The following is a 21,626-nucleotide window of genomic DNA, read 5'->3' on the forward strand; positions in this document are numbered from 1 at the left end:
TTTACCATGCCATGTAACAGAAAACGGGAAAAAAATTCCAAGTTTGATGAAATTGCAAAAAAAGTGCAATCTCACACTTGTTTTTTGTTTAGCTTTTTGCTAGGTTCACTAAATGCTAAAACTAACCTGCCATTATGATTCTCCAGGTCATTACGAGTTCATAGACACCAAACATGTCTAGGTTAACTAAGTGGTGGAAAAAAAAATCCAAATTTTGCTTAAAAAAAAAAAAAAATGCGCGATTTTCTGATACCCGTAGCGTCTCCAATTTTCGTGATCTGGGGTCAGGTGAGGGCTTATTTTTTTCGTGCCGAGCTGGCGTTTTTAATGATACCATTTTGGTGTAGATACGTTCTTTTGATCGCCCGTTATTGCATTTTAATGCAATGTCGCGGCAACCAAAAAAACGTAATTTTGGCGTTTTGATTTTTTTTCTCACTACATCATTTAGCGGTCAGGTTAATCCTTTGTTTTTATTGATAGATCGGGCGATTCTGAACGCGGCGATACCAAATATGTGTATGTTTGATTTTTTTTTAATTGTTTTATTTTGACTGGGGCGAAAGGGGGGTGATTTGAACTTTTATATATTTTTTATTTTTTTTATATTTTTAATCACTTTTTTTTTTAATTTTGGCATGCTTCAAAAGCCTCCATGGGAGGCTAGAAGCATGCATAACTCGATCGGCTCTGCTACATAGAGGTGAAGTACAGATCACCTCTATGTAGCAGAAATGCAGGGTTGCTTTGAACGCCAACCACAGGGTGGCGCTCAAAGCAATCGGCCATCAACAACCATAGAGGTCTCAAGGAGACCTTTGGTTGTTATGGCGATGCACTGCTGACCCCCGATCATGTGACGGGGGTCCGCAGTGCGAGCACATCCGGCGGCATTTAACTAGTTAATGGGCGCGGGCGGATCGCGATTCCGCTCGCGCTCATTGCGCGCACATGTCAGCTGTACAAAACAGCTGACATGTCGCGGCTTTGAGGTGGGCTCACCGCCGGAGCCCACCTCAAAGCAGGGGATCTGCCAGCTGACGTACTATTCCGTCAGCTGGCAGAAAGGGGTTAAACAGCAATTCACTGATCGCTTGATCTGGATACAGGTTTAACCATGAAACCATTCTTTCCAGCATCACAGGGGTCTGAGCCATTTGGGTTAGAATCTTTAGATGAGGACTGACCTGCTTGCTTTTTAAAGCATTTGGACACCTGATGTGAGTTTCCACAAAAGGAACACTCATGACGGTACTTGCAGCTACTACTCCACTTACAGACTGACTAGGCAAAGCAAAAGCCTTTTTTGGGGATGGATGTGGCGGGAGATCTATTGGAAAAATGCCTCTGAGTTAGCATTAAATTTAGCCATAAGCCCACATCTTTGCTACCCCAGTGAACCTCAGGATGGACTGCTAGTTTTTGGTGGAAAGCTTCATCATAATTAAGCCAAGCTAATCCGCCAAAATTACGGTAAGCTTCCAGTATGATATCAACATGCTGAAAAAGCTTACTACACAGATGAGGAGATTTCTCGCCAAGAACAGCTGAGTATATAGAAAAAGCCTGGATCCAAGTATTGAAAGATTTAATAGAGCCACACTTAACGTCGTCCGGCTCATGTTTATCATCCTTCTTGTCCAGTTTACTCAGCTACTCTTTGCGAGGAAGAAGTGAAGATAAGTGAACATAAGAGTGTTAGGAGTCAAGTTTCCTCTGCTGCAGAGGGGGAATCTTGATCCGTGTCTGCTGCAGTCTCCCATTCTGCATCAGCCGCAGTGGAGCCTGCTCAGCAGAGACATCGCTCCCAGTGTCTTGCTGAGACTGATTCTGTGCAAAGGGTTACTGCTGCCTCTCCTGGCTCTGCTGTTGTTCTCTGCACTGATGTGCGGCGAGCAGGCTTTTCTGGGACTAAGTCCTACTTTGCACACACTGAGCATGCCCAGGGCAAGATCTCTCAGTGGAGATCTAGGGTCACATGCTCAGGTACTGCAGCGACTTCCATTGGTCCTTCTCACGGAAGGTCCTGCAGGTGCTAGGACTAAGTTCTGCTTTGCACACTGAGCATGCCCAGGGCAAGATCTCTCAGTGGAGATCTAGGGGCACATGCTCAGGTACTGCAGCAATTCCATTGGTCCTTCTTTTGAAGGTCCTGTTCGTGCTGCAGCTATTTAAGGCTCGCATGGCCGCACGGCCATGCGCTAGAATCCTCTTATGTTATGTGCTTTGCGCCAGTGTGGTCATGTGTTTGAATGTGTTCAGGGACCCGGCTGAAATAAGCCCCTAGAATGCTGGCACCTCCAGCGAGGAGTTTTGTGTGCATGCATGACCACTGACTGCTCACATTTGGGTAGTTGACCTGTGCCTCTGTGAAAGTCTAACAGGGCACAGAGCTTTTCCTTCTCGGCTGCTCTGTGAAGCTAACAGCTGGTTTATACCGCCATATAGTGCCAACATTTATTTAGCAGCAGGTTCTTTCCTGCACGGTGGATCCCGGGTTGCGAACGCATCAATCCCACTAAATAAATATATTCGGTGCGTTCCGCCAACCCTAACAAAGAGCTTCCTTGAAAGTGTTTTTGGGAGGCAAATGAACTGCTGGAGAATCATTAATTCCACAACAGGAATTGCAGGAGGAGCAGATTTCAAAGCCTCCCCTAAAGCCTCAGAAAGCACATTCCTCATAATGTGCTTCAGATCAGTATTACAAACAGATAAAGGCATAGCAATGTTCTCACCCCTTCCAGGTCGTCCAGCGCCAGGTGTTACGTCAGGAGCGCAGCCTGCGCTCAAGCCTTCCGGGGTAGGCGAGCGCACCTGCATATCTGTTGCCAGCTGGTCTTCTTCATCCACGTCACGGCTGAATATAAATCCAGGAGGTGATGCAGGACCGGAGCTCGCCGCTGCTGAAGGAGCCGCCTGGGGATTCGAATTTGGCGCTGCAGCCATGGTGCTTTTATGACTGCGGTGCACGCCTGCAGCCGCTGGTGAAAGTCTCACATCGGGCTGCGAGACTTCCGCGAAGAAGACGGGCGGGACTTCCTGTTAGACTCCGGCTGAGGACGGCTGGAGCGAGATGACACAGATGAAGGGGAGTAAGCGGTCCTGGGCTTCCTTCTTTTGCCGCTGCTGTGCGATCTCGGCGGTGACGCTGGCGGTGGGTTCGGCTGCTGCGGAGGTAAGCATAGGTCTGAAGGAAGAGGAAAGGCTCCTGGGGCTGCGGTGACAGGTTTTAGAGCGAGGCAGCTCCTCAGCCATTCCTCTCCATCCTTTTCCCCAGCTCTTGCCAGGATCTGTTGTAAAAGATTCTCCATCAGCAGTTATCTTCGGTGTTCACCTCAGAATGACACCAATTAGCCAGAGACTGGCTTTAAATATAATAGCAACAGCCCAGCAACACACTGTCCACCAATGAACAGCCATTAAAAGAGCGCCAAAATGACTGGATAAAACCAGATCTGACCAATAACTGGAAAATATGTAAAGCAGCTTGACCTGTGTTTAACCTCACAGTTTAACCATAAAAGACTGGCCCTATATATTATTCATTGTCTGTGTGGCCATGAGATCCCCCCTTATTTCCTTGTTATTATAGAGGGGGGGTGACATTCTCACTGCCCAACTGTAAAGAACCCTCTCTTATTTAGCTACCAAAATCACCTGTGCTCCAGCCGTAATGAGTGCTCCCTGCCTTTAGTATGGTCTTTGGAAGGAATAAGTCATGTGCAGGTCCTTTGTACTGACCACACATATACAGCTCTGGCAAAAATTAAGAGACCACTGCAAAATGTTCAGTTTGTCTGATTTTTCTCTTTGTAGGTATATTTTTGAGTAAAATGTAAGTTGTTCTTTTAGTCTATAAACTTCCGACAACATGTCTCCGAAGTTCCAAGCAATAAATTTTGTATTTTTTTTCTGACAAAGAAAAATGGTCAAAATATAAAAAAAAATCCAGTGCTTTCACACCTCAAATAATGCAAAGAAAACAAGTTCATAATCATTTAGAGACAACAATACTAATGTTTTAACTCAGGAAGAGTTCAGAAATCAATATTTTGTAGAATAACCATGATTTTTAATCACAGCTTTCATATGTCTTGGCATGCTTTCCACTAGTCTTTCACACTGCTTCTGGCGCAAAAATTTAAGCCGTTCTTCTTTGTTTGATGGCTTGTGACTATCCATCATCCTCTTGGTTACATTCCAGAGGTTTTCAATGGGGTTCAGGTCTGGAGGTGGGCTACCCATGACAGGGTTTTGAAGTGGTGGTCTCCATTTTTGCCAGAGCTGTATTTATACATGTAAATGAGATCTCCTCTGAAGTGTCTTTTTTCTAAAGGCCCCTTCACATTAAGCGACGCTGCAGCGATACCGACAACGATCCGGATCGCTGCAGCGTCGCTGTTTGGTCGCTGGAGAGCTGTCACACAGACCGCTCTCCAGCGACCAACGATGCCGGTAACCAGGGTAAACATCGGGTTACTAAGCGCAGGGCCGCGCTTAGTAACCCGATGTTTACCCTGGTTACCAGCGTAAAAGTAAAAAAAAAAAAACACTACATATTTACCTACCGCTGTCTGTCCCCGGCGCTCTGCTTCTCTGCACTCCTCCTGTACTGGCTGTGAGCACAGCGGCCGGAAAGCAGAGCGGTGACGTCACCGCTCTGCTTTCCGGCTGACCGACGCTCACAGCCAGTACAGGAGGAGTGCAGAGCACAGCGCCGGGGACAGACAGCGGTAGGTAAGTATGTAGTGTTTGTTTTTTTTTTACTTTTACGCTGGTAATCAGGGTAAACATCGGGTTACTAAGCGCGGCCCTGCGCTTAGTAACCCGATGTTTACCCTGGTTACCAGTGAAGACATCGCTGGATCGGTGTCACACACGCCGATCCAGCGATGTCAGCGGGAGATCCAGCAACTAAATAAAGTTCTGGACTTTGTTCAGCGACCAACGATCTCCCAGCAGGGGCCTGATCGTTGGTCGCTGTCACACATAACGATTTCATTAACGATATCGTTGCTACGTCACAAAAAGCAACGATATCGTTAACGATATCGTTATGTGTGAAGGTACCTTTAGCTAAACAACCCCAACTTTTCCAACCTCTCATATTAGAGGCCTTCCATTCCTTCTAATAATCTAGTTGCCCTCTTTCGAATAGACTCTAACTTCTGAATGTCCTTTTTAATGTATGTTGCCCAAAGCTGGATCCCATAATCTAGAAGTGGCCTCACCAGTGATTTATGAAGGGGTAATAATATGTTGGGATCGTGGGAATTTATCTCTCTTTTTATACACCCTAAAATCTTGCTTGGTTTTGCAGCTGCTGCTTGACATTGAGCACTGCTGCTCAGCTTACTTGTAACCAGAATACCCAAGTCTTTCTCCTGTTATGTAGTCCCGAGTATACTCCCATTTAATGTATATGCAGCGATAGGATTACTCCGTTCTAGGTGAATTACTCTACATTTATCTACATTACATCTCATTTACCAAGTGTTTGCCCATTCAGTCATCATATCCAGATTGTTTTGCAATATTGTACTGTCTGTCAAGGTCATATTTTAATATCCTACATAGTTTAGTGTAGTCAGCAAAGACTGACACTTTACTCTCAATCCCATTCACTAGGTCATTAATAAAGAGGTTAAAAAGAATCGGTCCTAGCACCATTGCTGACTATTTCCCATTTAGAGAACGTATCATTTATGACACTCTTTGTTTCCTGTCATTTAGCCAATTCCTTACCCATCTGCATATAGTTTCCCCCAGTTCTTGCTTTGTAGCTTCAGTATAAGGCGTTATGTGGTACAGTATCAAATGCCTTTGCAAAGTCCAGATAAATTACATCAACCACATTACCAACATCCAGATTTGCTCTTACCTCCTTTTATAAAGCCAACATGTTAGTTAGACACGACTTATTCTACATGAATTCATACTGGTTGTCAGTTATTATATTATTCTCTGCAATATATTTCTGCTGGTCATCTCTTATAATGCCCTAAAAAGTTTGCACACTACTGACGTCAGGCTTACCGGATGGTAGTTGCCCGGATCCACCTTCTTATCTTTCTTAAATATTGGTACCATGTCAGCCACCTTCCAATCCTGTGGCACCACCCCTGTTACAAGACAGTCTAAGAATATAAGATACAGTGTTCTGTCAATTACTGAGCTTAATTCCCTATCTATATATATAATTGTCTAAGGGGTACTTCCGTCTTTCTGTCGGCAACTTCCGTCACGGAAATCCCGCGTCGCTGATTGGTCTCGCCAGCTGCCTGTCATGGCTGCTGCGACCAATCAGCGATGGGCACAGTCTGATTAGTCCCTCCCCTACTCCCCTGCAGTCAGTGCCCTGCATCCGCTCCATACTCCCCTCCAGTCACCGCTCACACAGGGTTAATGGCAGCGGTAACGGGCCGCGGTGTAACGAACTCCATTACCGCTGCTATTAACCCTGTGTGTCCCCAACTTTTTACTATTGATGCTGCCTATGCAGCATCAATAGTAAAAACATGTAATGTTAAAAATAATAAAAAAACAAAAAACCTGCTATTCTCACCTTCCGTAGTCTGAATATGCGCTCGCGCCGGCCGCCATCTGCTGTTCCCAGAGATGCATTGCTAAATTACCCAGAAGACTTAGCGGTCTCGCGAGACTGCTAAGTCATCTGGGTAATTTCGCAATGTATCCTGGGAACGGAAGCTGGCGGTCGCATCACGCGCGCGTCGGGACAGCATCGTCAGAGTATCGCTGGATCCCAGGGGGTGAGTATATAACAATTTTTTATTTTAATTATTTTTTTTTAACAGGGATATGGTGCCCACACTGCTAAATACTGCATGGGCTGTGTTAGATACTGCGTGGGCTGCGTTGTATACTACATGGCTGCTATTTACTGCGTGGGCTGTGTGATATACTGCGTGGCTGCTATATATTACATGGGCAGTGTTATATACCGCGTGGCTGCTATATACTACATGGGCAGTGTTATATACTGCGTGGGCTGTGTGATATACTGCGTGGCTGCTATATACTGCATGGGCAGTGTTATATACCGTGTGGCTGCTATATACTACATGGGCTATGTGATATACTGCGTGGGCTGTGCGATATACTACGTGCCCTGTGTTATATACTGCGTGGCCTGTGTTTTATACTACGTTGCCTGTGTTATATACTGCGTGGCTGCTATATACTGCGTGGGCTGTGTTATATAGTATGTAGGCTGTGTTATATACTGTTTGGGCTGTGTTATATACTGCATGGCCACTGTTATATACTGCGTGGCCTGTATTAACGCATCGGGTATTCTACAATATGTATGTATATAGCAGCCACATAGTATATAGCACAGGCCACGAAGTATTTGCTATATATATATGGCTCCTATATACTACGTGGCCTGTGCTATATACTATGTGGCTGCTATATACATACATACATACATATTCTAGAATACCCGATGCGTTAGAATCGGGCCACCATCTAGTCTGTAAATAAATGCCTCCTGGGCCGGGGGATTTGTCATTGTTTAATTTGCTCAGACGCAGGCCTACTTCTTGTGTTAAACTAGTTATATCAAGTGGTGAACTTTCTACTGTAGTGTTTAGGCATCTCAAGGGCTCCCCAAAAGCGACATGATGTTTGCAGACCATTCCATCAATTTATTTAGTGGTTACTTGTGTGCACATCCCTTGCCATGGCTAAGTATGTGTGCAAATTGTGTAAATTACCTAATAAGCTACATTTAGGCTAGTTTCACCCTAGCGTTTTGCTGAGCTGCGGAGGGCTGCGGAAGTCCTCCATGAAGCCCTGCCCACGGCCGCACCTCCGCTGCTCAGCTCCGCCCATGTCCGCATGCGGCCTGCGTACCTATCTTTAACATTAGGAACGCAGGTCATGCGGATGTCTGCGGATGCCTCTGCATACGTCGTTTTGATGATGTAGAGAAAAAAAGAAATTCCAACCAACTGTGTTTGACGCGGGTCGCCGCATCGTCAAAACGACGCATGCGGAGGCATCTGCATACATCCGCACGACCTGCGTACCTAATATTAAAGATAGGTATGCAGGCCGCATGCGGACGTCGGCGGAGCTGAGCACGGAGGTGCAGCCATGGGTGGGGCTTCACGGAAGAAGTCTTCAGCCCTCCGCAGCTCAGCAAAACGCTAGTGTGAAACTAGCCTAACTGAGCATTTCCTAGTCATTGTTTTGTTTTCAGGCCATGTGTGTGTTTATTGTGGATTTGCTTTTTTTCTTTCTTAATCTTTCAAAATTATTTAAAACTTTTTTCTACTTTTTATTTAACTGGAACCTGTTATGTCCCTAAATGCTATGAACTTAATGAGATACTGTCATATGCCCAAATGCTATTAACCTGCAGATATATGGTTAATATGAAGGTTAATAGTGCTCCAGTGTTGTTGGGCTACCTTACTGAAAGTGCGCTAATGGTAGGAAGTTAATTTTATTCTCCCAAGGAGTCAGCGGCTTTCAAGTACAGAGGCATGCCGGGCGATCCCAACAAACAGACTCTTCGTGCATGTGCTGTGACAGTGACAAATCCAGCTGCGGCTTCGATCAGTTGATCCAGGAAGCCGGGTTCCCTCTGCGGCTTATTTGGTAAGCGCTATAGCTTGCCGAATAAGAGGGAGCCCAAACAAATTCGCTCAACTCTAACCAAACCATGGATACCTAAGATCCTGCAATGCCTGCACATGAGAAAGAGACATAGCGAATCAGAAAAACTACACTACATTTCTAATCGGTGGTATTTGCCAATATTATTATTACTCTTACTATATGTTAGGATAGGATCTTGGAGATTGCAATATCCCTTTAAGTCCCATTAAGGGAATAGACTGTTATCCTTGTATAATATGCTGCTATAATTCTTCTTAATAGATCTGGCACCTCTTACACCCGCACAATTCTAAGATTTAAGCCAGCCTCACACATCAGGTTTTTTTTTTGTACGTGTGCTATCCGTTACTTTTACAGATAGATCACAGAACCTTCACAATGAATGTGACTTTTCACATGTCCTTTTTTTATGGACCGATTGTCCGCAAAACTCCCCAGACATCCTATTTTCATCCATTTTGAAGATCAAACTCTCAATGCAAGTCAAGTCAATGGCCCTATGAAAAAAAAAAAACTGATAGCATATGGATGTCATCTGTGTTTGACACATACTTTACTTTTTTCATATATGTTAAAAACAGGTGGAGCAAGGATTGTAAAAACTGATGCATGAGCCAAAATGGGTCCAACACACTGAAAAAATCTCCCACAATTTTTCATGTATGAGAAAAAAAAAGGACGAGTGAAACTGGTGTTGGGTTGATAATAGAATGCCGGGTTGTTTCATATGAAAGATATCTTTTGTATGGGAAGGGTAAAATTAAATTTTCTTATGACAAGCTCTCCCTTCCAAGGCTGGAGTCACACTAGTGTATGGCATCTGATGCAAGAGCATCGGGTGGGATATGCCAATGACACTCAGCTCCTGCTTTGCTGCGAGCTTGAGCCAAGTGTCATGCTACTGTGCTCCGATCTTCTCGCATGAGAGAATCGCAGCACAAGTGCGGAGGAGACAGAAAAATTAATTTCTTCATATTGTCCAATGTGCCTATATTGGGCTGCACTGGGATGATTTCTGAGTGCAGTCCAATGTTTCACACTCACCCATAGACTTATATCGGGGTGAGTGAGCCGAGTCTCGCTGCCAATCGCATTATGGTGCCGAATCGGCATGAGACAATAATCGGAGATCTGCATCGGCCCATAGTATAACACTGGGCCGAGTGCTAGCTAATAAAATATCACATAGCACTCGACCATGTTATACGGTAGTGGGACGCCGGCCTAAGCCCCAAGTCTATGCACCCGGTAGCAGAAAAACAAGTGTGCCTGCATCAGCCTTTGGAGAAATACCAAGGACACATACAATATATGTAACATTAAGTACAATGTGATAAAAAATGGCTTCTGACTGTTTTTCTACATTTTGTAGTTTAATAAGTTACTTGAGTGCTGCGATTAATGCGTGTAGGTGATGTTTTTGACCACGGCTATTATTTGTCTTTAGTAATAAAGCTGTTTTCTTGGCAGGTTACTACGGCGAGGGTGTTAATGCCATCATTGTGTTTGCTGCCTGCTTTCTGCCTGACAGCAGTCGTTCTGACTACAATTATGTCATGGAAAATCTGTTCCTGTGAGTACGTCCCATAAACACGGCCACACTCGCTATTGTGACAAACACTCTGCAATATGTTGGCACACTCCTCATGAACACATATGGTTTCAGTCTATTTGGACAAAGAATACATCTTTTTTTGCTAAAGGGTAACAGGAAAAATAATTGCATATAGATACTTTATAGCAAAAAAAAGCATAAAAACAATCATGTTACAGAACAACAGAACTGTAGAAACAACATCCTGTGCAAATATGTTACAGAACTACACATCCCAGCAACTTACTATTGTCTAGTGGTTAGATCAGCAGTGGTTGTGGATTTGGGGAATTTTTTGGTGCAGGGCAAGTGGGTAAGGTGTAAATTCGGACAGCTGGGATTGTTTCACATCACTCCTGTCCTGGAGATGAGGGAGGATCCAGCAAATATGACACATCTGAATAAAGTAGCCAGCCATAAAGTCATAAAAACATGAGGTTGGAAGCAGAAAAAATACCATATGGTCCTTTTGGTCTGGTCTAACATTTATTTCCTTTATATTTGTATCTTAGGATAGCGGTCATCTTGACTGCGGTGTCATGCTACATACATGTACACCTATCTATGTGTTTTCTTAGTGGGATGCCCATTTAAATAGGAGAATGGCTGCACTTTGCTAATAGAACACACAGTGCAGCCTTAATGGTGGCATTTGCTATATAGTGGCTTGTGAAAGCATCCCCCCTTGTTTTTTAACTATTTTGTTATATTACAACTTGCTTAAATATTTTTTGTATTCCGATTTGTGTGTGATGCATCAACATTAAACAGTCTAAGCTGGTGAAGTAAGAAAAATATAGGCGTAAATTACATTTATGGGATTAAATAGCTAAAAATTGTCATGTGAATATGTATTCACCCCTTTTGCTATGATGCCACTAAAAAATTCTGGTGCAAGCAGTTACCTTCATAAGTCAATTGATTAGTGAAAGGAAGCCCACCTGTGTGCAGTCTAAGTGTCACATGCTCTGTCAGTATATACACACCTTTTCTGAAAGGCCACAGAGGCTGTAACACCATTAAGCAATAGACACCACTAACCAAACACCACCGTGAAGACCAAGAAGATTTCCAAACAAGTCAATGACAAAGTTGTTGAGAAGTACAAGTCAGGGTTCGGTTATAAAAAAATATCTCAATCTCTGTTGATTCCACCGAGAACCATCAAATCCATTATGATCAAATGGAAAGAACATGGTGCCACAACAAACCTGCCAAGAGAGAGCCACCCATCAAAACTCTCAGCCTAGGCAAGGAGGGCATTGATGAGAGATGCAGCAGAGACCAAAGGTAACCCTGATTGTTATGAACTGGTGATTCAGAAACACAATGGACCTGGTGGTTAAGAGCACACAAAGTGACCTGATAGTTACTAATAACATAGGACGAGCTCTGAGACGTGGGAACTCTGCTGACCGCAATCCCTAATCCTATCACACCACACTAGAGGTAGCCGTGGAGCGCTCCTGACCAGACCTACGCGCCTCGGGCACAGCCTGAGAAACTAGCTAGCCCTGAAGATAGAAAAATAAGCCTACCTTGCCTCAGAGAAATTCCCCAAAGGAAAAGGCAGCCCCCCACATATAATGACTGTGAGTAAAGATGAAAATACAAACACAGAGATGAAATAGATTTTAGCAAAGTGAGGCCCGACTTACTGAATAGACCGAGGATAGGAAAGATAGCTTTGCGGTCAGCACAAAAACCTACAAACAACCACGCAGAGGGCGCAAAAAGACCCTCCGCACCGACTAACGGTACGGAGGTGCTCCCTCTGCGTCCCAGAGCTTCCAGCAAGCAAGACAAACCAATATAGCAAGCTGGACAGAAAAAATAGCAAACAAAAGTAACACAAGCAGAACTTAGCTTATGCAGGGCAGACAAGCCACAAGAATGATCCAGGAGAGAGCAAGACCAATACTGGAACATTGACTGGAGGCCAGGAACAAAGAACTAGGTGGAGTTAAATAGAGCAGCACCTAACGACTTAACCTCGTCACCTGAGGAAGGAAACTCAGAAGCCGCAGCCCCACTCACATCCACCAAAGGAAGCTCAAGGACAGAACCAGCCGAAGTACCACTCATGACCACAGGAGGGAGCTTGACCACAGAATTCACAACACCTGATGGAGCTGCAGAGTTCCCAAGCAGAGACTGGAGCATCTGCCTATACGACCACAATAAGCCATATACTCCATAGAGGTGACCTTTATGGAAGAGTGGACAGAACTAAGCCAAAAGACATGTGAGGGACTCCCTAAATGCATGGAGGAATGTGCTGTGGTCAAAGAAGACCAAAATTGAACTTTTTGGCCACCAAGGTAAACGCTATATCTGGCACCAAGCCAACACTAGTTATCACCCCAAGAAAACCATTTTCACAGTAAAATGTGGTGGTGGCAGCATCATGCTGTGGGAATGTTTTTCGGCAGCAGTTACAGGGAAAATAGTCTGAATCAAGGGGAAGTTGGATGGTGCAAAATACAGGGATATTCTTGAGCAAAAACCTGTTTCAGTCTTTCAGTGATTTAAGACTGGGATGGATTTTCACCTTCCAACAAGACAATGACCAAAAGAATACCACTAAAGCAACACCTACTCAAAGCCCAGACTGTAATCCAATTGAGAATCTTGAGAATCTGTGGTTAGACTTGAAGATTGCTATGCACCAGAGGAAGATATCTAACTTGAAGGAGCTGGAACAAAACTGCCTTGGATGGGCAAAAATCCCAGTGGCAAGATGTGGAAAGCTCATGGAGACTTATCCAAAATTACTTGCAGCAGTAATTGCTACAAAATACTGATTTCAGAGGGGTGAATAGTTATGCAGAGTGAAATTTTCAATTATTTTTGCACTATTTGTTGTTTGCTACACAATAAAAAGAAAACCAAATGTTCACAGTTGTAGGCATGTTCTTTATATGAACTGATGCAAACCCTAAAAAAACTGTGAAATTCCAAGTTATGAGGTAGCTAAACATGAAAAATGCCAAGGTGGGGTGAATACTTTTTGCAAGCCACTGTGTGTTTAAATCCGGGACTTACAGCAACCCGATGGTTTGATACTATCAAGATAACACAAGATGCACAAGATTAATTTTCATACAGATCGTTCATCTATCAAGTTGCCATGGCTCGAGATCAAGCTGGAGGCTGTTAAAAAAGGAAATATAGTAGATAATCAGTTTTCAAACCACAGAGAATGGGACAGATTTACTAAGCTAAATGTTCCCAAATTCTAGTGACTCACTGCTAAAATTCAAGAAGGGTCTTGATGCCTTTCTTGATAAATATAATATTACAGGTCATGTGTACTATATTCTGTGATGGGGCGTTGATCCAGGGAACTAGTCTGATTGCCATATGTGGAGATGGGAAGGATATGGGCTATTAGTGTCTGCCCCGTGGGGTTTTTACCTTCCTCTGGATCAACATGTTAAGATATAGGTTGAACAAGTAGACTTAAAGAGAATGTCATCAGGATCAGGCCTCCAGTACTGTTATGAACTGGTGATTCAGAAACACAATGGACCTGGTGGTTAAGAGCACACAAAGTGACCTGATAGTTACTAATAACATAGGACGAGCTCTGAGACGTGGGAACTCTGCTGACCGCAATCCCTAATCCTATCACACCACACTAGAGGTAGCCGTGGAGCACTCCTGACCAGACCTAGGCGCCTCGGGCACAGGCTGAGAAACTAGCTAGCCCTGAAGATAGAAAAATAAGCCTACCTTGCCTCAGAGAAATTCCCCAAAGGAAAAGGCAGCCCCCCACATATAATGACTGTGAGTAAAGATGAAAATACAAACACAGAGATGAAATAGATTTTAGCAAAGTGAGGCCCGACTTACTGAACAGACCGAGGATAGGAAAGATAGCTTTGCGGTCAGCACAAAAACCTACAAACAACCACGCAGAGGGCGCAAAAAGACCCTCCGCACCGACTAACGGTACGGAGGTGCTCCCTCTGCATCCCAGAGCTTCCAGCAAGCAAGACAAACCAATATAGCAAGCTGGACAGAAAAAATAGCAAACAAAAGTAACACAAGCAGAACTTAGCTTATGCAGGGCACACAGGCCACAAGAACGATCCAGGAGAGAGCAAGACCAATACTGGAACATTGACTGGAGGCCAGGAACAAAGAACTAGGTGGAGTTAAATAGAGCAGCACCTAACGACTTAACCTCGTCACCTGAGGAAGGAAACTCAGAAGCCGCAGCCCCACTCACATCCACCAAAGGAAGCTCAAGGACAGAACCAGCCGAAGTACCACTCATGACCACAGGAGGGAGCTTGACCACAGAATTCACAACAGTACCCCCCCCCCCCTTGAGGAGGGGTCACCGAACCCTCACCAGAGCCCCCAGGCCGACCAGGATGAGCCAAATGAAAGGCACGAACCAGATCGGCAGCATGAACATCAGAGGCAAAGACCCAGGAATTATCTTCCTGACCATAACCCTTCCACTTAACCAGGTACTGGAGTTTCCGTCTCGAAATACGAGAATCCAAAATCTTCTCCACTATATACTCCAACTCCCCCTCAACCAAAACCGGGGCAGGAGGATCAACGGATGGAACCACAGGTGCCACGTATCTCCGCAACAATGACCTATGGAATACATTATGGATGGAAAAAGAAGCTGGAAGGGTCAAACGAAAAGACACAGGATTAAGAACCTCAGAAATCCTATATGGACCAATGAAACGAGGCTTAAACTTAGGAGAGGAAACTTTCATAGGAATATAACGAGACGACAACCAAACCAAATCCCCAACACGAAGTCGGGGACCCACACAGCGCCTGCGGTTAGCGAAACGTTGAGCCTTCTCCTGGGACAATGTCAAATTGTCCACCACATGAGTCCAAATCTGCTGCAACCTATCCACCACAGTATCCACACCAGGACAGTCCGAAGACTCAACCTGCCATGAAGAGAAACGAGGATGGAAACCAGAATTGCAGAAAAACGGGGAAACCAAAGTAGCCGAGCTGGCCCGATTATTAAGGGCGAACTCAGCCAAAGGCAAAAAGGACACCCAATCATCCTGATCAGCAGAAACAAAACATCTCAGATATGTTTCCAAGGTCTGATTGGTTCGTTCAGTTTGGCCATTTGTCTGAGGATGGAAAGCCGAGGAAAAAGACAAATCAATGCCAATCCTAGCACAAAAGGCTCGCCAAAACCTCGAAACAAACTGGGAACCTCTGTCAGAAACGTTGTTCTCCGGAATGCCATGTAAACGAACCACATGCTGGAAAAACAATGGCACCAAATCAGAGGAGGAGGGCAATTTAGACAAGGGTACCAAATGGACCATCTTAGAGAAGCGATCACAAACCACCCAAATGACCGACATCTTTTGAGAGATGGGGAGATCCGAAATAAAATCCATAGAGATATGTGTCCAGGGCCTCTTCGGGACCGGCAAGGGCAAAAGCAACCCACTGGCACGAGAACAGCAGGGCTTAGCCCGAGCACAAATCCCACAGGACTGCACAAACGAACGCACATCCCGCGACAGAGACGGCCACCAAAAGGATCTAGCCACCAAATCTCTGGTACCAAAGATTCCAGGATGACCAGCCAACACCGAACAATGAACCTCAGAGATAACTCTACTCGTTCATTTATCAGGGACAAACAGTTTCTCCGTTGGGCAACGGTCAGGTCTATTAGCCTGAAATTTTTGCAGCACCCGCCGCAAATCAGGGGAGATGGCAGACAAAATCACCCTCTCCTTGAGAATACCCGCCGGCTCAGGCAAACCCGGAGAGTCGGGCACAAAACTCCTAGACAGGGCATCCGCCTTCACATTTTTAGAGCCCGGAAGGTACGAAACCACAAAGTCAAAATGGGAGAAAAACAGCGACCAACGAGCCTGTCTAGGATTCAACCGTTTGGCAGACTCGAGATAAGTCAAGTTCTTGTGATCAGTCAAGACCACCACGCGATGCTTAGCTCCTTCAAGCCAATGACGCCACTCCTCGAATGCCCACTTCATGGCCAGCAACTCTCGATTGCCAACATCATAATTACGCTCAGCAGGCGAAAACTTCCTGGAAAAGAAGGCACATGGTTTCATCACCGAGCCATCAGAACTTCTTTGCGACAAAACAGCCCCTGCTCCAATCTCAGAAGCATCAACCTCGACCTGGAACGGAAGCGAAACATCTGGCTGGCACAACACAGGGGCAGAAGAAAAACGACGCTTCAACTCCTGAAAAGCTTCCACAGCAGCAGAAGACCAATTGACCACATCAGCACCCTTCTTGGTCAAATCAGTCAACGGTTTAGCAATACTAGAAAAATTATTGATGAAGCGACGATAAAAATTAGCAAAGCCCAGGAACTTTTGCAAACTCTTCAGAGATGTCGGCTGAGTCCAATCATAAATGGCCTGAACTTTAACAGGGTCCATCTCGATAGTAGAAGGGGAAAAAATGAAACCCAAAAATAAAACCTTCTGAACACCAAAGAGACACTTTGACCCCTTCACAAACAAAGAATTAGCACGCAGGACCTGGAACACCATTCTAACCTGCTTCACGTGAGACTCCCAATCATCCGAGAAGACCAAAATATCATCCAAGTATACAATCAGGAATTTATCCAGGTACTCTCGGAAGATGTCATGCATAAAGGACTGAAATACTGATGGAGCATTAGAAAGCCCGAATGGCATAACCAGGTACTCAAAATGGCCCTCGGGCATATTAAATGCTGTTTTCCATTCATCGCCCTTTTTAATACGCACAAGATTATACGCACCACGAAGATCTATCTTGGTGAACCAACTAGCCCCCTTAATCCGAGCAAACAAATCAGACAGCAGCGGCAAGGGGTACTGAAATTTGACTGTGATTTTATTTAGAAGGCGGTAATCAATACAAGGTCTCAGCGAACCATCCTTCTTGGCCACAAAAAAGAACCCTGCTCCCAATGGCGACGACGACGGGCGAATATGACCCTTCTCCAAGGATTCCTTTACGTAACTCCGCATAGCGGCGTGCTCAGGTACAGCCAAATTAAACAGTCGACCTTTAGGAAACTTACTACCAGGAATCAAATCGATAGCACAATCGCAATCCCTATGCGGAGGTAGGGCACTGGACTTGGGCTCATCAAATACATCCCGGTAATCTGACAAGAACTCTGGGACCTCAGAAGGGGTGGAGGATGAAATAGACAGAAATGGAACATCACCATGTACCCCCTGACAACCCCAGCTGGACACAGACATAGATTTCCAATTCAATACTGGATTATGGACTTGTAGCCATGGCAACCCCAGCACGACCACATCATGCAGATTCTGCAACACCAAAAAGCGAATATCCTCCTGATGCGCAGGAGCCATGCACATGGTCAGTTGGGTCCAATACTGAGGCTTATTCTTGGCCAAAGGCATAGCATCAATTCCTCTCAATGGAATAGGATGCTGCAAGGGCTCCAAGAAAAACCCACAGCGCCTAGCAAACTCCAAGTCCATCAAATTCAGAGCAGCGCCTGAATCCACAAATGCCATGACAGAATAGGATGACAACGAGCAGATCAAAGTAACGGACAAAAGAAATTTCGACTGTACCGTACCAATGGTGGCAGACCTAGCGAAACGCTTAGTGCGCTTAGGACAATCGGAGATAGCATGAGTGGAATCACCACAGTAAAAACACAGCCCATTCCGACGTCTGTGCTCTTGCCGTTCAGCTCTGGTCAAAGTCCTATCACATTGCATAGGCTCAGGTTTATGCTCAGATAATACCGCCAAATGGTGCACAGTTTTACGCTCACGTAAGCGTCGATCGATCTGAATGGCCAAAGACATAGACTCATTCAGACCAGCAGGCATAGGAAATCCCACCATGACGTCCTTAAGGGCTTCAGAGAGACCCTTTCTGAAAATTGCTGCCAGAGCACATTCATTCCATTGAGTGAGCACAGACCACTTCCTAAACTTCTGACAATATATCTCTACCTCATCCTGACCCTGACACAGAGCCAGCAAGATTTTCTCTGCCTGATCCACTGAATTAGGTTCATCATAAAGCAACCCGAGCGCCAGAAAAAATGCATCAATATCACATAATGCAGGATCTCCTGGCGCAAGGGAAAATGCCCAGTCTTGAGGGTCGCCACGTAATAAAGAAATAATGATCTTTACTTGTTGAACTGGGTCACCAGAGGAGCGGGGTTTCAAAGCCAGAAATAGTTTACAATTATTTTTAAAATTCTGAAACTTAGCTCTATCTCCAGAAAATAACTCAGGAATAGGAATTTTAGGTTCTAACATAGGATTCTGAACCACTAAATCTTGAATGTTCTGTACACTTATAGCGAGATTATCCATCAAAGAGGACAGACCTTGAATGTCCATGTCTACACCTGTGTTGTGAACCACCCTGATGTAAAGGGGAAAAGAAAGACAAAACACAGTGCAAAGAAAAAAAAAATGGTCTCAGAACTTCTCTTTTCCCTCTATTGAGAAGCATTAGTACTTTGGGCCTCCAGTACTGTTATGAACTGGTGATTCAGAAACACAATGGACCTGGTGGTTAAGAGCACACAAAGTGACCTGATAGTTACTAATAACATAGGACGAGCTCTGAGACGTGGGAACTCTGCTGACCGCAATCCCTAATCCTATCACACCACACTAGAGGTAGCCGTGGAGCACTCCTGACCAGACCTAGGCGCCTCGGGCACAGGCTGAGAAACTAGCTAGCCCTGAAGATTGAAAAATAAGCCTACCTTGCCTCAGAGAAATTCCCCAAAGGAAAAGGCAGCCCCCCACATATAATGACTGTGAGTAAAGATGAAAATACAAACACAGAGATGAAATAGATTTTAGCAAAGTGAGGCCCGACTTACTGAATAGACCGAGGATAGGAAAGATAGCTTTGCGGTCAGCACAAAAACCTACAAACAACCACGCAGAGGGCGCAAAAAGACCCTCCGCACCGACTAACGGTACGGAGGTGCTCCCTCTGCGTCCCAGAGCTTCCAGCAAGCAAGACAAACCAATATAGCAAGCTGGACAGAAAAAATAGCAAACAAAAGTAACACAAGCAGAACTTAGCTTATGCAGGGCAGACAGGCCACAAGAACGATCCAGGAGAGAGCAAGACCAATACTGGAACATTGACTGGAGGCCAGGAACAAAGAACTAGGTGGAGTTAAATAGAGCAGCACCTAACGACTTAACCTCGTCACCTGAGGAAGGAAACTCAGAAGCCGCAGCCCCACTCACATCCACCAAAGGAAGCTCAAGGACAGAACCAGCCGAAGTACCACTCATGACCACAGGAGGGAGCTTGACCACAGAATTCACAACACCTGATGGAGCTGCAGAGTTCCCAAGCAGAGACTGGAGCATCTGCCTATACGACCACAATAAGCCATATACTCCATAGAGGTGACCTTTATGGAAGAGTGGACAGAACTAAGCCAAAAGACATGTGAGGGACTCCCTAAATGCATGGAGGAATGTGCTGTGGTCAAAGAAGACCAAAATTGAACTTTTTGGCCACCAAGGTAAACGCTATATCTGGCACCAAGCCAACACTAGTTATCACCCCAAGAAAACCATTTTCACAGTAAAATGTGGTGGTGGCAGCATCATGCTGTGGGAATGTTTTTCGGCAGCAGTTACAGGGAAAATAGTCTGAATCAAGGGGAAGTTGGATGGTGCAAAATACAGGGATATTCTTGAGCAAAAACCTGTTTCAGTCTTTCAGTGATTTAAGACTGGGATGGATTTTCACCTTCCAACAAGACAATGACCAAAAGAATACCACTAAAGCAACACCTACTCAAAGCCCAGACTGTAATCCAATTGAGAATCTTGAGAATCTGTGGTTAGACTTGAAGATTGCTATGCACCAGAGGAAGATATCTAACTTGAAGGAGCTGGAACAAAACTGCCTTGGATGGGCAAAAATCCCAGTGGCAAGATGTGGAAAGCTCATGGAGACTTATCCAAAATTACTTGCAGCAGTAATTGCTACAAAATACTGATTTCAGAGGGGTGAATAGTTATGCAGAGTGAAATTTTCAATTATTTTTGCACTATTTGTTGTTTGCTACACAATAAAAAGAAAACCAAATGTTCACAGTTGTAGGCATGTTCTTTATATGAACTGATGCAAACCCTAAAAAAACTGTGAAATTCCAAGTTATGAGGTAGCTAAACATGAAAAATGCCAAGGTGGGGTGAATACTTTTTGCAAGCCACTGTGTGTTTAAATCCGGGACTTACAGCAACCCGATGGTTTGATACTATCAAGATAACACAAGATGCACAAGATTAATTTTCATACAGATCGTTCATCTATCAAGTTGCCATGGCTCGAGATCAAGCTGGAGGCTGTTAAAAAAGGAAATATAGTAGATAATCAGTTTTCAAACCACAGAGAATGGGACAGATTTACTAAGCTAAATGTTCCCAAATTCTAGTGACTCACTGCTAAAATTCAAGAAGGGTCTTGATGCCTTTCTTGATAAATATAATATTACAGGTCATGTGTACTATATTCTGTGATGGGGCGTTGATCCAGGGAACTAGTCTGATTGCCATATGTGGAGATGGGAAGGATATGGGCTATTAGTGTCTGCCCCGTGGGGTTTTTACCTTCCTCTGGATCAACATGTTAAGATATAGGTTGAACAAGTAGACTTAAAGAGAATGTCATCAGGATCAGGCATGATAAACTAAAGATATGGGCATAAAGCTGCTGTTCTCCTGATTTTAATAGGTATCTGGTTATTCTTTATTCACCAATAGATGTTTTGGTGCAACAAGCTGTTTGTGCTTTGGGGGGGGGGGGGGGGGCCTGCGGGATGGGACTGGGACACTGTTGCCATTTTACTGGAGTCTGCAACCAGATCAATCTGCACAAGTGTCACACGTGGCTAGGATAGTGTCAGAACTTAGTATGTAGATCCTTACACCAGAGGCAGCTTGGAGGCCGTGGCAGAGATGAAGAAACTCCCCGCAGCCCGCCCAAATGGTTAGTGCACAAAAACTTCTATTGTTGATTCAAAAATACCAGGCTGCACATTTCTACAATGAAGGGAGCTATTATATCAGCAGAACAGCGACTTTATGACCATATCTTTAGTTTTTAATGCCTGATCACGATGACAAGTTCTAACCTTAAAACTATGAAACTATGAAGTACCTTGCACCAGATTCATTATGTGTGAAAAAATTTTGGAACCTGAACATGGAGAAAAGTCGGTATGACAGGTCTAAATGTTGGGCTTGTATTTTTACTTACATAGGTTTTGGCATATTCCTACTATTTAGACAATTGTTGAAATTGTTGATGGATTATCTCAAGATAAGATAGTTAATGAATATAGTATACTAAG

General features: G+C 44.5%; 1 protein-coding gene across 10 annotated transcripts in view; it reads left to right on the plus strand.

Annotated features, from left to right (window-relative positions):
- The window catches only part of PRUNE2 (prune homolog 2 with BCH domain), a 458,932-nt gene that overhangs the window by 395,649 nt on the left and 41,657 nt on the right, over positions 1 to 21,626 (plus strand). For all 10 annotated transcript variants that reach the window (XR_011320642.1, XM_069763045.1, XM_069763070.1 and 7 more), the window contains one exon: positions 10,123 to 10,225. Coding sequence is in view for 9 of the 10 variants with exons in the window: in XM_069763045.1 (XP_069619146.1) it covers positions 10,123 to 10,225 (103 nt within the window). In the remaining variant the exon portion in view is untranslated. The remainder of the gene's footprint in view (positions 1 to 10,122; positions 10,226 to 21,626) is intronic.

This window comes from Ranitomeya imitator, chromosome 1, assembly GCF_032444005.1.
Source record: "Ranitomeya imitator isolate aRanImi1 chromosome 1, aRanImi1.pri, whole genome shotgun sequence".
In the NCBI taxonomy this organism is placed as follows: Eukaryota; Metazoa; Chordata; class Amphibia; order Anura; family Dendrobatidae; genus Ranitomeya; species Ranitomeya imitator.